Source organism: Hydra viridissima, unplaced genomic scaffold (genome assembly GCF_058129835.1).
Source record: "Hydra viridissima isolate aposymbiotic clone 2 unplaced genomic scaffold, HvirCarnegie_v1 scaffold_15, whole genome shotgun sequence".
In the NCBI taxonomy this organism is placed as follows: Eukaryota; Metazoa; Cnidaria; class Hydrozoa; order Anthoathecata; family Hydridae; genus Hydra; species Hydra viridissima.
The window spans coordinates 3,330,157-3,347,860 of NW_028324314.1; the positions used below are offsets into that span (position 1 = coordinate 3,330,157).

The window sequence follows — 17,704 nt, forward strand, 5'->3', positions numbered from 1 at the left end:
TGTCGCGTCAGAAATCGTCGATTTTATTTTAATGGTCGCCCAAATGGCTTATGAATAAACTCTTAACTGCGGTTTGGAAGCAGTTCTTACAATTCGTTCTTCGATTTACTTTCGTTCAAATTACTTTTGAGGATATTCACTTATAAATAATTTCCCATAATTTTATAAGCCTTAAAATATTTATTTAATTGTTTTTATGGTCTTTTTTAAAATTTTGAATATTTTTATTTCAAAATACTATGTTAAAGATTTAAACTATAAGAACTCAATCCCGGTTTTATATTGTGAGGGCGGAGTTTTCTGGCCTGTGCAGTGATTTATGAGTAAAATCGTTCTCATAAAGTTTCAAAGAAATTCTTGAATAGCCAGCTCAATTTCCAGAAAGGAACTCAATTATTCACCTGCGGAATCATCTGGATCGAAAAAGCTACAATCTCAGATAATTAAGCTATAATTCTGTTATATATTGAATCAAAATAATTTGCCGAATAAAATTAAGTAAGTATTAAGAGTTAAAATGCTATAAATTCTGAATTTTGACAGCCATTTTTATAAATTTAGACCACATATAAACAAATATAGACTACTTTAAATCTCAATTTAGAGCTGCAATTAAATTACATTCATATAACAGAAGGTTGCTTTTACATTTTCTGCAGATTTGGTTACATTTTCACTCAGGTTTCTGTTTATATATGGCAAAGAATGGAGTTACTTATAAAAAAACAAAACAAACAAAAACAGCCAGCTAGAAAATTTAGGAAAAGTCATGCAAAGTACTTGAAATTGAGTGAGGAAGACATCTCAAGTGCTTTAAACGTAGATCGCTCAAAAAAAGTATTTGAATTGATCACTTTTAACAAAAATGGAATCATTTACAGTAAAATTTTAAACATCTTTTAGCATGTCTCTATAAAGATACACAACTTTGAAGTCCTAAATAAACGGCAGTTAACAGCACTTGCTCGGAAACACGATCGTCAATTCAATATAGTAAAATATATATATATATAAAAAAAAGGTGTTTGCTGTAAATAATTTATGGTTGATTGCTCGATTGAGCAACATTAGGAAGCAAATAGTATGAAAAACTCAAAGAAAAAAGTATGCCTTATCTAACGATTAGCAGAACATTTTGGACAATTAAAGTGAAGGGAAAATAGTTTGTCGCCATTTGAAGGCTCAACTAATTTTCAGCGTTCATGTTTAAAATTGTTAAGCTTTTTTTTTTAATCAAAATTTTTTTTTTTCAATAACACTGTGTTGATAATAAAAATACACTATTAATAATCTTTCTGATAGAGCATATTACATGACGTTTGATTCTAAAAAACGCAAGAGCTTCATTGGGTAGAAGGCAAAAAAAAAAAAAAAAAAAAAAAAGAAAAAAGAAATATTTCAAAATTTTCATATTAAATACTTACAAATGAAGCAAAGGCTTCTTAGGTATTTGTCGTGAAGAATCACTTTAAAAAAGCTATCTTCGATTAATATTCAAAGCTAACAATATCATTACCTTTCTACAAATAGCATCTCTAGGAGGTCAAAAACAATTAAAATTTTTCTGTTTTTAGGAAAGAATGTAGAGGCACTAGTGCAACGAAAGAATCTTCAATTACCTTAATTTTTTGAAGTATCTTGACGCGTAATTGGAAGATTAGAGTCATCAACAATTTAAGAAAATTATAACAGTTCGCCTAAAATTGGATTTCGCATTTTAAATTTTTATCTTTTAGAATTTCATTTTGAAACCAGATTTCGAAATTCTCATTTGTTGCACCCCGATAAAGTCTATTCCAAATTTGCTCTTTCGATTGAAGCATTTTTTTTTTTCGTTATCTTTACGATAACTTCGATTAGCAGAGATTTCCCTGAAATTTATTCATCATCGGAATCAGCAACCAATTCTTGATAATCCTCATCTGTAATAACAGTGGTATGTGTGATTTTTGACGCGTTTCCTTTCAGTAAGTCCATCTTCTTTACATCGTCCATTTTCTTTGTATCATCTGTTTTCTTTACACCGTCTGTTTTCTTTATATCTTCTGTCTTCTTTACATCATCTATTTTCTTTATTTCAACTGTCTTCTTTGACTCATAGGAATATTTTTTGGGCTGAGCTTGAGGAATATTAGCGTTGTTATTAAGTATAGAGTTATCGACAGTTTCGATTACAAGATCAATATCTTCCGCACTGTTATTACAACTTTCCACGAGATCTTCTGTCAATCCAGGTTTTATCAACTTACAGGGTGATTTTTCAGTGAGTACATTCTTTTGCTTATTCGGTGATTTTAAGAGAATTTTTTTCGGATCACGTTTAAATGGTTCATGAATCGCATTATAAAGACGTTGAGCCTTAAATACAAATAAATAATTCTTTGAGAAATTTAACAAAAATGCGCCAAAATTATCTTTCTAAATATTTAGTTTATGAAATCTGAATTTCAACAAAAAAAAAAAAAAAAAAGGTTTTCATAAACTTAAGTCAACAGAAATTAAAAACGCCTGCAATCCTAGTCACATTTTGGAAGGAAAGGAAATAGCCACACCGGGTCAGTTTTTTTCTTAAACAAAACAATTTTTTTTCGTCAGCCAGACAATTAATTTTGTCAGCCAAACAATAGTAATTACAGTTAAATAGTTAAAATCAACGTGAAATGAAGAAATATGGAACTGAGTAGGAATATAAATATTAGAAAAATTAACAAACATCAAAAACAAACATTACCTTCTGCGGACCGAAACCTGGGGAAAGCTTAATTTCATCGATGGTTGCGTTTGCAACTTTTTTCAGCGACTGAAAACACAATAAAATGAAAAAAAAAAAAATCAACGAATATTTGCTATGGTAATTTTATCCTGTTGTTACTTTAGAGTTACTTTTATGTAAACAGTGAAATCAAAAAACCAGTTAATACAAAAAAGTTTGTAGAATTCTAAGAAATTTTGTGTTCTAGCAAATAAACCTTAAATGTTGATAGTAGAGAGATGACATCTGTTTTATTAACTGATTTGACAGTAGTCAAAACATCTTGCATCTAAAAAATAAAGAAATGTATAAAAAAATGTGGTAAAAACCAGCTTATAAAAAGTTCTTTTAATTCGGTAAAAAAAGATATAAATAAACATTGAACCAATCTTAAGTAATGTATACATGTGCGTCTGGGTGAGTTAATCATACTTTTGTTTTATATCAAACAAAAAGTATGATTAATTTTTATAGCAAGTAAGGCTGAGCAATAGCACCACCAACTTTTAGGTATGCTTCATGAAAATTTGCTCACGAATTGAAAATTTAAGTCTTAATTAAGAACTAATTTTGTTAAACTAATCAATTAATTTAACTTTAACCTAAAATTCTAAAGTCATCATTACATATCTTCTTTCAAAATATCTCATTTTGAATATATACAGCATTAAATAAAATGATTATTGTGAAACAGCAGTCAATCAAAAGCAGCTAGATTATAATTGATACACATCGAAATGCTATACCAAAGTTAGAATTTACAATCTCCTAATAATTTGATACACTTACTTTATAGATAACCAAATATTGTAAAAAAAATTCCAAAATTTAAGTATTTGTATGACATGAAATTGAGGTAAAAGAAAAATGGCAGTGGTCCTTGTGAATTATTAATGACTGACCTAAAGTTATTCAGTACTACTATTATCTCATTTATGCTAGGTCAAAGTGCAGATACCAAAGTCGTTTCACAGCAAATTAATATTGATTTAAAATCTTATGGTTGCAGTGGATCCTGCAACCATAAGATATAAACTTTAAGTTGAATTCGTAAGTTGAAATCAAATAACAGACTTCTCCATAAAAAGAAAAGCAAAAGATCTTCTCACTCTTACAAGATTGGCATTGAGAGACATTGATTGACATTGATTGCTAGCATATGTGCCAAATCTATATGCAAATTCAGACAAGCTCCTGATGGAAAACTTGTCTGAATGAAGCATACCATTTTTTTTTTTCAGTGGATAGAGTTGCTGTCAATTGAAACAAGAAGATTGATCATGAGCAGCAAGAACTAACTGAAGAAGATTTTGATGTTACAGATCCCCCATAGGCAATAAAATGTTGTCTAGAAAAACTGAAGATGATTTACTGTAATTTTATTTAAATATTTTAGGTACACTCATATAGAAAAGGGTGTTTTTTATGCAATTCAGGCTAATAAGCAGCGTCTGCATTTTCTTTCAAGAAACTGAATGGTATGAATGTGAATGGTTTACTACATGACATCAAATCTCTCCTAAGAAATGATGTCATCATCGATAATATTTTGATTGACAAGTGGAAGTAAGATAGGGCGTAATCACAAGTAGTTAAGGGAAAGCATTTTGAAAAAATCATGGAATCAGAAAAAAAAAAGTTAACATGCCTTAGTGGGAAACTTCTCAAACCTCCAAAAACAAATTATAACTTTAACAAATACTATCTCAAGTTGGTGTTTACAGTTTCTTTACCTAAATATCCTCTTTAAATAAACCATGCCAACTTCCACATTTACCAAGACCAATGTTCATGTTAAGGATAAAGATGCTAAGAAACAAACATTTAACTATTCCTTCATATTACATTTCAAAAGGGTTAGTAATGGTATAGTTTTGCCAGAGTGAAGCTTAATAACAATTGCAATTTTGTTGTTTTTACTAAAGTTGATATTTTAAAATAAAAGGTGGCAGAAAATGTGAATTGTCAGTAAAAACATGACAGCAATAACTACATTGACAGAAAAAAAAATCAATTGTATGGAGTATTATATTAAAGAAGCAAGAAACTGGAAGTGTGATCAATCAGAAATGATCAGGATATCAGTGAATGGATGGATGGATGGATGGATGGATGGATGGATGGATGGATGTATGTATGTATGTATGTATGTATGTATGTATGTATGTATGTATGTATGTATGTATGTATGTATGTATGTATGTATGTATGTATGTATGTATGTATGTATGTATGTATGTATGGATGGATGGATGGATGGATGGATGTATGTATGTATGTATGTATGTATGTATGTATGTATGTATGTATGTATGTATGTATGTATGTATGTATGTATGTATGTATGTATGTATGTATGTATGTATGTATGTATGTTTGTATGTATGTATGTAAGACAACTTTGGTGAAAGAGCTAAAGGCCATACAAAAAAACTTGTATCTTAAGTGTTTTGATCATTAAAAAAAGCAATGGCACAAGTGCATTATAATTGATTGGGATTACTTTAAAGGGGAAAAATGAATATTGATGATTAAGTAAAAAATCTTTAAGAAAAACAAAGTCGCCATTTTTTTAAAAATACCAGGTATATTTCTGTATGAGTGCATTTAACATCTATACTTGCATGTTTATTTAAGAAACATAACTTTTAAAATTAACCTTAGATAAATAATCTTGCTCAACTCTCTCTTGGAGAATATCAGCTGGTTTATTCTCATACGTCTTGTAGGTTTCCAAGTATCTCCCTGCTTCTTCTGCACTATTTAAATTTTTAAACTAGATTTATTACACTCAATTGCATTCAAAAAAAGAGAGAAAAGTAACGTTAAATAAAAAAAATGAAAAGATAAAATAAGATCAAAATTTTGAAAATCTAAAATCTTTTTTTAATTTTATTATATAATAAATCTTTAATGATGCTTATTTAAATTCTTTATTCTTAAAGTAAAAATACTAATCATAAAACAATATTTGTATAGTAAAAAGTAAACAAGACAAAAATAGTTTAATGAAGCTTACAATCAATAAATATCATGAAATTATAGCCAATCAATTTTTAAAAATTCAAAACAAATTGTATTTGAGTGATATGAAAAAAAAAAAAGTAAAATAAACTGAGCAAAATCAGTCCAGTCTCCTGGATCACTTGATCTGCACTATGAGGTTACTGTTTATCAGTAAATACTTAATTTTTATAACTCAATTAAAACCTTTTGACAACTGCACTATGTTAATAGTTTTGAGATAATATGAGGTGACTTGGAATAATTTGAAAAATACAACATGTTGATACCAGGAGACCAAGCAATCCTTTTAGAAACTGAAGAAGCAGCTCTTGTTGAATACTTACTTGCTGTATCTGAGTGAAGATTTCCATTTTCAACAATTGTATTGCACATTGTTGTGTAATTTTACTTAGACAGAACAAATAAGGAGAAAGTACAATTTCAACTATAAACCTGAACATGACTGGGGCCAAGATTTCCTGATCAGACACAGCTAAATGCTAAGACAAAGACATAGTCAGAATATCAAGAGTAATAGAGCAAGTGTCAGCGTGGAAGTTATCAATCCATACTTTGACAATCCATGCCACTTAGCAATCTACTGAGTTATGATGAGACCAACATGATAGATGAACCATGTAACCAAAAGTTAATGTTTAAGTGTGGAAAGAAAATATTCTAAACTACACAGCAGTACACCAGTAATATTTGCAGGAATGGCAAATGAAGAACTTCTTCCTGTCTGCTTTGTTTACAAGGCACAACATATATGGTCAACTTGGTGTTGTGGTGGGCCAAAAGGGCATTTAATTAATCGCTTCAAAAACAAATGGTTTGATCAAATATACTTTCACAATTGGTTGATTTCAATTCTATAGCCATTCCATTGTAAAGGGAACATGAAAGGACTAAGGTTATTATCATGGATAACCTTTTATTACACTTTTCAATTGAAAATATTCAATAATTTGAAAATGGTAATAAATTTGTTTGCCTTCCCCAGCACTCCCTTTGCCAAGCTCTAAAAGTTCTATTTTTTTGGACCACTAAAGAAACTGTGGCATGCGATATTGACAGAGCAGAAGACCAGAAACAGCTCCAGAAAAAGATAGTTTTGCACAGTTGATGAAAAAAATCTGGAATAATTTTAGTCAAGCAAACTTAACCTCAAGTTTCAATGCATGTGTACTTGTTCCAATAAACAGAAATACAATTTTAAAACAGTGTGACTTGTAAAATAAGTATGTAATATAAAGATGGCTTCTTATTTATTAACTATACTCTGTTATATTTTTCTGTATATATGAAGGCTTGTTGTTTTTAACTATTTATTATGTATATAATTTTTTTTTTCTTTTCAAAAATATCAATTTGGCTTATCTTTGGGACAAACCACAATTTTTTAAAACACAAAAGGTAAGAATAATTTGTCTCAAGTCACCCTATTTTACAATACTATGCAACTGAACAATCAAAAATTGGAAAGAAAATCTGCTAAAATATTCACCTCCATGCAAGAATTAATGTACAGTTAGCCAGTATAGCTATCTTTGCCATTTGCTTCAAACTTGACTTTGAGTTTTCCTGCAAAAAAAAAACCCTGATGTTAAACATGGGGAATTACGAAGCAAGAAGGTCAGAAAAACAAACTTTTGAAAATGCTTAAATTGATTTGGTAGTGTTTTAAAAATGTACCACATCAACTTGAACAAGTAAGACACGTAGAGTGTATCTGTTGCCAAGCAACTTTAATCTTTCATGAATGTAATCTGGATTTAGATTGTGATATCTCAAACTAAAAAGAGAGAGAGAAAAAAAAGTAAGAAATAAGTAATAATTAGGCAATTTAAAAAAGTCCATTCTGTAATATTTAAAATTCTAAAACAATGTATATTAAACAAAGACCATGTGAATTTGAAAATTTTTATGTTGAGATTTTTTTTTCAAAATCTTTTATATTTAAACACTATTCACAAAACTTTTAAAAAAACTTACCTTAAAAAAAGAGCACAAGCTGTTTTCCCAATTTCATAATCAGCCACAATTTCACCATATTCCCATGGGATATTATGAACATGTTTTAAAATAGGATTACCTCGCTACAATATAAAATGTACATTATGATTAGATCCTATGTAGCATAAAATATACAAATTTTATTCAAAAAAAATATTATACTATTTTTGAACTACTATTGATTTGAAATTCATCTGAATTTCCATTTACAAAAAACCTGTAACTTTAGAACTATGAGTCAAAAATAACAACAACAACAAAAACCTGCTTTGGATTTACAATTATTGCATTGCTGTTTTTAGCTACATGTGCTCTAAATAAAAATCAAAAAAGTTAATGCTTACTTAAAAGGTTTGGAATAAGTTTCAAGTAACTTTTATTATACAAACTGTTAAAGATTGTTAACAGTGAAAATGAAAAATCCCAACATTTTTATAAATATTTTTTGGCAAAAAAATTTTAGATTTAGAATTTAAAATTTTTAAATTTAGATTTCAAAAATATTTTTAAAAACCAAAATTTATTATAAAGTCAGATATTTTAACAAGAATGAAAGATATTATGGTAAATCAGTAACTTATAAGAGACACTTATTGGTGCAAACTATGCAATTCATAAGCCTACTTTAACAACACATCATGGAATAAACAACTGTTATACTTGTTGCAAGTGCCATTTACACTTAATGCAAAAGATTTTATCTATACTACAAAAAAAATTTAATAGCTATAGGATATTACCTTAAAAATTTTAAAAATTGACTATAAACAATGGAAAGACTTTACTATGACATTATCTTAAGTTAACATTTTAACTTCATCATATTTTGCATAATAACTACCCAAAATATCTAAAGCAAAACTAAGCAAAAATATAGTAAAAGCAGCTTACTCAGCTGGTTTTGGCTGAGGTGGCAATTCATACAAATCTGTCTTTTTTAAAAAAGAAAATGTTTCAGCAAAAGATTTGCCAACTACCACTGGGATTTCATTTTTCACATTTTCTTTAATACTTTCTTGTTTTGATAGACCAGAATTACTTTTTTCTGATGCCAGAGCTCCCTCTGATTTTTTAATATCCTCTTTGTATTTTTTGAACATTGCACCAGCATTTAATTTGTCAATCTTTTCTTCAGAATCATTGCTGGTGTATTTATGCTTGTTACTCATCTTGATAATTTATAGAAGTTGGACAAAAAATAGCACAAAGTAATGGTAATCCTGAAGCTAAGTGGCATAAACAAAGTAATTTTTTTGCTTGAATAAACTTTGGTAGTGAAAATGAAAACAATTAATCTCTAACTAGCCCTATGAAATGTAAAAAAAACAACTAAATTCAAAAGAAAAGCATGATACAATAAAAAAGTAAAAGTTATAATCATTGGTAAATTTTTTTATTTTTTCATTTATATAATATCTCATAAATATCTAAATTAAAACACACACAGATATATATATATATATATATATATATATATATATATATATATATATATATATATATATATATATATATATATATATATATATATATATATATATATATATATATATATATATATATATATATATATAAACTAGTTTTATTGGTTTATTTTGCATTGAACAATTCGTCTATATTCGTCTATATAAGTGAATAGTTCCTCTTAACATTAAGTTAACGAATAAAACGGCTACTTCCATAGCCACATATCTTTTAAAAACATATTAGCAACCTTAACAACTGAGTGTCCTAAATTCTATAACTTTAATAAGTAATTAATCTAAAACAATTTAAAATTAAACTATCAACTATCTTAACATTAAAAAGTTAAAATATTTCTATATAAACAAAAATAAAATAGATAAATAATAACAACATAAATGATAAAATAATTAACTATTAACGATAAAAACAAATAATAATAATAATAATAGAAAACAAAAACGTATTAAGAAAACATAAACAAGTAAATAACTACTTTGAAATTTATCTACTTTGGTTTTTATAAACATTTTAAGAGCTATTTAAGCGCTAAAAGCTTAAAACTATATTGATTTTACGCTGCTTAACTGCAGGATTACCCAAAACAAAATGCATTAAAAAAATGAAGTATAAAAGAAAATAAATTGATGTTTCCTGAAATTTCTATAGAAACATTAGTCAAAACAGTATTCTTTAAAAAAAGATGAAATATAAAATAAAATGACTTAACATTTTCTGAAAATTCTCTAGGATCAGCAAGCTTCAAGAAATTGGTGATGAGAGGTTTTTTTTTACAACTGTCTGAGATTATTTTTGTGCAAATTATATTTTTAGAGTGACACAGTGGGCCAGAATACACTAATAAAAGTTAGCGAAAATTAAAGGAAATATTTAAAGACACAGTACATATCAAAAAATATCGTCGGTGAAATGGTAGATGTGCACAAGTGTATTTTTAAAATAAGTGCACAAGGTGAAGTGGATGCAAATTTACTCTACCACAAGTATGTAATCAAAATATGTGTACCTATGGAAACCATTGGAAAGGAATATTCAGATGAGATTGATTGCTTTATGATGCAGATTTTTGATGATGCAATATTTGTATTAGTTAGTTTCAAAATTGTCGGTCAAATGCCGGGAAAATTGTCGGTCAAATGCCGGGAAAATTGTCGGCCAAATGCCGGAAAAGTTCAAATCTTCTCGAACAGCTAAAACTTTGTCTAAATTGCATAATGTAATTCCAGATGAAGTCCATGTTTTCAGTCAACAGGAAAAAGTTTTCAATTTTTTCGAGCATCTCAAAAAGAAGTTCAAAACTAGCACATTTAAATTTTTACCCCAATCTAGTTGGTACCTCAACAATGATACCTAAGCTTACAGTCAACTGTTTTTAAAACAAATACATCAGTACATAAAGCTTTAAAAATTGAACATAGTTTGACTTCTTTTTTTTGCATAATTAGCTTTGTTATTTTGCATTTATAGGTTTCACTTCATTAAATTTCTTCGGACTTGTATGAGGTATTTAGTGTGAAAAGATGTTTCATTCCTTCTATTGTAGAAGATGTCTAAGAAGCAAATGATAGTATTCAAAATTTATCAGCACCCCTCAAACATGAAGAACTGAAGTTCATTCTGACATAAGATTTTAAATGTGTAAAAAAGGCTTCCAAGTTATTCTTGCAATTATGAAGCTCTTCATTGTGAAGGGAAGAGTTACCTTAATGCCAGTAACTAAGAACATTGTGGTATATAGACTAACTTTGTTTTATGTATTTTTCCAGAATTTCAGATTTAGTGTATTAAAAATGCACTAAATCCTAATAAGAGGTTACCAAGGTTTAACCTCACATTAAGGTTTATTGTACTTAGATAAAAACACTGCGGAAAGAACTTTTTCAAATGTTTTGTCCAAAAAAGTTTTCTTTAGTTAAATTAACTCATTAATTTTAAGTTTGTATTTGGAGCAAACATGTGTAAGAAAATGGAAGACTTAATAAACTCCTATTTTAGTCTTGACAGCCCAGATGCTCATCTGTATGGTATTGTATAAATATATACTTTATAGGTTATTTGCGTATGTATAAAAAGTATTCAGCGCTTAACTCAGACTTGCCAAATTACATATACCATGTCTTCTAATATATAGGACTATATTTATGAAGAATTATAAGAAGTGGGAAAGGTTCAACCTGACTGTCATCACATGATCAATAATATCATCTTGGGAACAGTTAAATGTTATTTCCAAAGTCCAAAATTTATCTACTATGGAAATAAAAAGTATGTTTGTTAGTATTCTTTAAAAAGAAAATTTCCATAATTTTCTTCTGATCTTTACCGAACTCTTTAAAACTAGACATTTGCTTACTCCATCTTTAAGGAACATCAGCAGACCAAAGCTAAGTAATTTATTCACTTGTACGCAATCAACATTGTATTACAAACTCTTTTTTCCAGTTTAAAATAATCAATAAAAAAAGTTTTTCTGTGGATGTCCTACATGTTGCTACTGATGATCGTTTAAAGCCGAAGGAAAAACACTTTGAATAAAGCATTTGTCTTCATTTAATATGATTTTAATATGATATACAGCGCTTTCAAAAAAAAAAAAAAACGTATTAAGATTATTTATTTCCATTTTTCAAAACATCATAAAAAAGTAAAAATATTTGAGGAAAACCTTTTCTTTATATGAGCATTGTGAAACTTGCAAAAAAATAATAAAGTCTCATAATATGGTTATGATATGTTTTATTCAAGGAACAAAGAGGCTTACAATATGCTTATGATATAACCTAAAAAGGGATCATCTGGAAAAGTTTCATTGACATTTTCATCAATAGCAATGGGATCTACCTCTGCCGGTTGAACATCAGCGTGATTTTCTTATGATTGTTCACTGGTAGGATTGATTATGGATGGTGGGAGCACATTATAATTGTTGAGGATATCCAGTTTAATAATGGACTCTTCTGAGCCATCATAAGTAATCAAACACCCAGATATTGTTCAGCATTTCCATCTTTGCTTATAATACTTGGCAGAGTTTAAAGCCTTTTAAGCTTCACCTGCTAAATGTGTAATCAAAATTCGTCGCTCTTTTGCAGTTTAGGGCTTACCATTACAGAACCATCAATTTGAATGATTATCTGTATCCAACCACTATCAATGGCAATCAGCGCCTTTAGAGTGGCAGTGTATCTTGCATCAACTGGCTGCCTAAGATCAGTGGCTTTAGATAGACCATATTAAATCAGTCCCTTTGCATTAGCCACAGTACCTTTAAAATTATATCCTGCATCTTTCCCTTTATGTTGTCTAGCAAAACGAAATATTTATCAAATTTTCTTTCGATAAATGGCAAGACCGTTTCATCATCTTTGCACTGATTGTAGCGTCCCCATTTTCTGTCATAGTTTAAATCATTAAAACCTTTTCTTACGCACTTTCATCTGCATGTCGCATCTCTATGCGACATACAAATAGTAATAGTGTCAGAAAAGGTTCTTAACATCCTGCTTTTCTTAAGTTTCCATTTATTCCTTTGCTACGATCTCATTCTTAACTCTTTATTCTGTAAAAAACGGAGTAGCACATGATGCTTCACTTTCACTTTCGGAGGAATGTTCAATTGTAGCCTTTTACTCCAAAGCAGAAAAAGTTAACAATATCCTGTTTTAATACCGCTTATAAAAACTCCTTGATAAGTGCAGTAGATATTTCGTCGAAAGCCTTCCTTTAAGAAATAATATGCGATGGGACAATGCAGCATCTTCAAAGATAGATTTTCTCTTTTTAAGCCACCTAAAAATCTGGCCCTTTGTTATACCAAACGATCCTACAATATTTTCTTGATTTGACGCCTTTTCGGAGGCGTTAATTACTTCAGTTTTAAAAGCAACAGTATATTGATGGCGCGCCTTACCAGGTAATTTACTACCCCCCTTCACTTTTTGGTCTTGCAGAAGCAAGATTGTTGGTTAGTTATCGACCATATTTTTCACTCAGGAACAGTAAAGTTCTTCGTTAGTTTACATCACTCGTAGCGTTTTACAATCTTCTTTGCTTATACTGTGTATAATTTTACCATGAAAAGCAAGTCTTTGCACAGTGTGTCCTTGTTGGCTTTTGAATATTTTTTTTTACAGTACTCGCATTCAACAAGTTTTTTCATCTCTTCACCTTTGTGCTTTAGCTTTTTGTTGAAACCAAATGCTGTCACTAAAATTTTTTTTTACGTTTTGTGATAATGGTTTGAAAAGCAATAAGCGGAGCAACAAAGGGGCAGATAGCATGTTAGAAAAATGGCTCCGGAATCTGCAGCAGAGAAATACCGCAAGTAAATTGTTAATTTTAGAGTATTACGTCAGAAACGCTCTGAAAATTTAAAATGGCAGAATCTGATGTCATCCAGAAACCTTAAGGTCATAAACTTTATAGATCAATGTTATCATTTAAATATTTAAATCATTTAAATTAAATGTATCAATTAAGATTACTATCGCTCTGAGATTGCAACGTGGTGGAAGAAGTGTTAGTATTTGAGGCTCTTTATTTCAATGTAGCTTGCATCTATAAAAGTCAATTCAACCAACACACCTGTATAGAGACGCTAGTGTGTGAGTAGCTTGTATCTATAAAAGTCAAATCAATCAACACACCTGTATAGAGACACTAGAGAATTACACGGTACCATTTGTAGACCGTGTAGTTCTCTAGATTATGGATGATCGAAACAAATGGTAGCAGTTTAACAAGATATGCCTCGCATAGTATAGCTTGCTTAAAAGTACGCCAGGGATATTTTAAATACTAACTTTATTTATTGCAGTTTTTTTTATTAATACTTAATGTTCAATAATATTTAAATCATAATTGTATAAACAATCTAAACTTTCTAATTTTTGTTTAAAAGAACTTTTTTTTGAACATAGAAATAGGTTTTACAAGTAAGCCAACGATTAACATTATGCATTAATTACATGAAAGTCTATTGACTGTTTTTTTTTTTTACCTTTGACCCATTGGGCTTTTTTTAAGGAGGGGGAATGGTACAATAGCTTTTAGCGCCGCGACTAAAATGTTAAAGCTAAATCAATTTTACGTTTTAAAGAACCAAAAAAATTTGGTTCTTTAACACATAAGAAAAAAACTAAATCCAAATGTGACACCAGCTAAATCCAAATATGACAATATAACACCCTCTTCCTTCTCTTTTAAAACACCTTCGGTCATAATACATGCATCTATTCAGTGATATAAATGAAAATTGCAGAAATAAAATTACGCGACATACTAAGATGCTTTAGAATGGTTTTAGAAAGAACTTTAACTGATGAACAAAACTGATCATAGAAAAAAAGTAGAATTATTTTAAAATTTTACTTTGTAAAAGTAACTTACATTTACAAAGTAAAATTTTAAAATAATTCAACTTTTTTTCTATGATCAAACAAAGGTATAAGAGTTAATCAAGGGACCAATCAAATACCTACGACGAAAGTGAGTGGGGAAGAAGATTGATTAAAGTAAAAAGAGCAAAAGCGAACTAGAGTACGGTGGCTGTATCACCATACTAAGCGTTTAACTTAAGAAAAAATCTTCAGATATTTTTTCAAAAAAAACAATAATACTACATTTACAACTAAGAAAGTTAGAAAAAGAATGTAAAAAAAAAAATTATTAAAGTGTACTAGTTTCTTAAATTTTATTTACGATAATTACTGTAATCTTTTATTTACGATAATTACTGTAATCTTTTATTTACAATAATTATTGTAATCTTTTAAACAAACATTTTAACATTTTACTGTTAAATTTATTATTTAAGTTAACTGACTTTTTTTTTTAAAAAAGTTAAAAAATGCAAGAACCTGATAGTAAAATAAATCCAAGCAAATGCAAGAACTGAAAAATAAAAACACTAAAAAAAAAACTAAAAAAACTTTAAGAATTTAAAAGAAAAGAAGACTCAAAAAGCTGTACATATACAAATTAACATACTTATGCAGTTTATAATTTAAAAAATATCTACTACTTTTCTTTACTTAATTTTAAACTTATTTCGTTAAAATATTTATTTAATTCATCATAACTATTACAGGTCTTAACATGGTCAGCATAATTTTTTCTCAAGTATTCCTTTGAAATCTGATCTGCATGTCTAATAGGTTCAGGTACACGAAACTTGCAACAATTGTTAACAATTTCTACTGCAGTATTCAATGAAATACTATTGCCTATAGACACAAAAATTGGGTTTGTACTCTTCTCAGTACTTCGTAAAACTTTTCCATAAGTAAAGCCTTTACTGACAAGTTCAAATGTGTCTCCTTTTTTGTGAAGTAACTTAACCTTTTTTTTAAAATTGTCATCGTTTTGCAAATCTTCAACACAAAAAAGCTTTTTTGCCACACCAATTGATGGTATATCCAATGAAACACCAAGATGGCAGGCAAAACCAAATTTTTGTGGGTGAAGTACCCCATTACCATCAACTAAAACTAAATGCGGGAAAAATTGAGGTGCTGAATTACTTAACTGATTAAAAAGGTTTTTAATTGGTTCAAACTCCCTGAAGGCTAAAAACTGAGGAATATAAATTGAAGTAAGGTGAACGATCTCAGTATTTTCATACACAATTTTCAAATCTGGATAGCTTAAGATGACAATAGACGCACAAGCATGAACTAAATCTTTTTTTTCTGTAGGAAAGGAAATATCTACACCTCCAATATATGCATTCTTTTCTGGGAAGTTTTTGAATCCATAATCTTTGAATTTTTCTTTTAAGCAGTCTCTTTCTTTAATCCATTCACTTATTAATAATTTAAATTTTGGATCAACAGAACTTAGCTGATCAGCATATGATTGGTTCTTGATTGAGAGATCTCCATCAAAACATCTTTCAGTAAAAACATCCTCTACATCCATACTTATGGATTAAAAATTTTTTAGAAATTTTTAAAACATTTTTTAAGTATTATATGCTCTAAAAAAAAAAAAGAAAAACATTTACATATAAAAAAAATATATCTAAAATAAATTAACTTTTAAGTTTTTTTATGTTATTTATTGATGCATCAATTGCAAAATAAAATTAAGGTAACATTTAAAATAGAGTTAACATTTAAAAATGAGCTATATTTACAAATTTCATGATCGATAAACCCATCCAAATACACTTAATTAAAAGCGGTCTTCAAAAACTTTATAACTTAGTTGTAATCAATATCTATTTTTAATTCTAAGACATTTCAATTGCATTAGCAGTAAAAATACAAGCCATATGTTAACTAATGAACATCAATCATTTTTCTTTTAAATAGTAAAGATTTTTAATGTCTTCTTTAAGTGAAGCATCTACTATCCTACTTTAAGTAAACTTGTTGCTCCACTTTTGTCTATACTATTAGAAGATAAAAGGACTATAGAAAAATGACAAATGTCTGGGGTTGCATACCCCTTCCCACTCCATTTTTTTTTTTTCAGATATGGAAAGTTCCTTGGCTGAAATGAAATAAAATACTGTATTCCATATTTAACTTCAACACTTTTTGATCTGTGTAAAAAAAGGCAAATAGTTTTTGCTGTATTTCAAAATTTTTGGACACCAAACATATAAATATTTGATATTGATCAAGACTAACCAATGGTTGAAAAGAAATAAGTTTTGTATTATTCATTCAGAGAGAACCAACAGGTCATGTTAGTAATTATTATTTGACAAAAATCTTACTAAAAGAAAAAAATTGGTCAAGCAGTATCCAAACATTTCAACTACAATGCATCAGGTATCTGATGAAGAACGATCAATTCCAGAAGTGTCTGAATTTTTTGTAGTTGAATCCAGTGAGAAAAAAACTCACTAATAGCTATTAGATTGTTACTACAAGCATCCTGAGTTTCTTTCTGAAGATCTGAGTCATGTAAGGCTATAGCCTTACATAACTCAAATTTGCCATTAATGCGCTGAACCACATCTTATAAATCAAATGTAAAAAAATTCTTTGACCACTAAAAGTGGTTTCTGTCTTACTTGATCTTTAGAGTCGATACACTTTGTATTGTTACTTCCTGCGTGATTGTTGTTTCCTATGTGATTGTTGCATGGCAAGGAAAAGACTGTGTGGATAGCATTAATGCAACAACATCAAACTTTCTTGGAAAGAACAAAGAAGCTAACTGTAAAAAAGTAGAAGAAAAACTTATGCAGGGCTCCAAACATCTTGCTTGCATCAATGGTACTTACAAATTCAATTTCTACACTCTCAACTAAATTTCTTTCCTTTAAACTGCAGAGCAGGTAAACAAAGTCCCTCAAGGCATGTATGCTGATGCTTTAAAATTGTTTGAAACATCTTTTCCTTGAATAAAAAAGAATAGTTGAGAAAAGCAGAAGGGACATTGTTGACAAGATTAATGAGAAAATTTTGTACGTTTTGAATTTATTTACTAAAT

At 28.9% G+C, this 17,704-nt stretch overlaps 1 protein-coding gene and 1 pseudogene across 2 annotated transcripts; both read right to left on the reverse strand.

Annotated features, from left to right (window-relative positions):
- Positions 1 to 1,396: 1,396 nt before the first annotated feature.
- On the reverse strand, positions 1,397 to 10,026 carry LOC149878218 (uncharacterized). 2 transcript variants are annotated; one of them, XM_090073327.1, is made up of 9 exons: positions 9,969 to 10,026; positions 8,039 to 8,087; positions 7,754 to 7,857; positions 7,454 to 7,553; positions 7,266 to 7,342; positions 5,412 to 5,511; positions 2,970 to 3,041; positions 2,732 to 2,800; positions 1,397 to 2,358 (listed from the first exon to the last, which is right to left on the reverse strand). In XM_090073327.1, exons 5-9 carry the CDS (start codon positions 7,313 to 7,315, stop codon positions 1,879 to 1,881), a joined length of 771 nt encoding a protein of 256 aa, XP_089929453.1. In that variant the 5' UTR covers positions 7,316 to 7,342; positions 7,454 to 7,553; positions 7,754 to 7,857; positions 8,039 to 8,087; positions 9,969 to 10,026; the 3' UTR covers positions 1,397 to 1,878. The 2 variants fall into 2 exon arrangements, with proteins under 2 accessions (XP_089929453.1, XP_089929452.1); XM_090073326.1 differs by lacking the exon at positions 9,969 to 10,026 and adding an exon at positions 8,666 to 9,083.
- A 5,251-nt stretch (positions 10,027 to 15,277) lies between these two features.
- On the reverse strand, positions 15,278 to 16,234 carry LOC149878219 (endonuclease V pseudogene; annotated as a pseudogene).
- Between the last annotated feature and the right edge of the window lie 1,470 nt (positions 16,235 to 17,704).

What these genes read in the sequence shown, in the direction of transcription:
- LOC149878218 (XM_090073326.1), bottom strand. Translation starts at nt 8,943, where the DNA reads ATGAGTAACAAGCATAAATACACCAGCAATGATTCTGAAGAAAAGATT. An exon ending in TACTTGTTCAAGTTGATGTG is followed by an intron (nt 7,343 to 7,453) that starts GTACATTTTTAA and finishes TTTTTTTTGCAG; the next exon opens with GAAAACTCAAAGTCAAGTTT. An exon ending in CTCTACTATCAACATTTAAG is followed by an intron (nt 2,801 to 2,969) that starts GTTTATTTGCTA and finishes TTGTGTTTTCAG; the next exon opens with TCGCTGAAAAAAGTTGCAAA.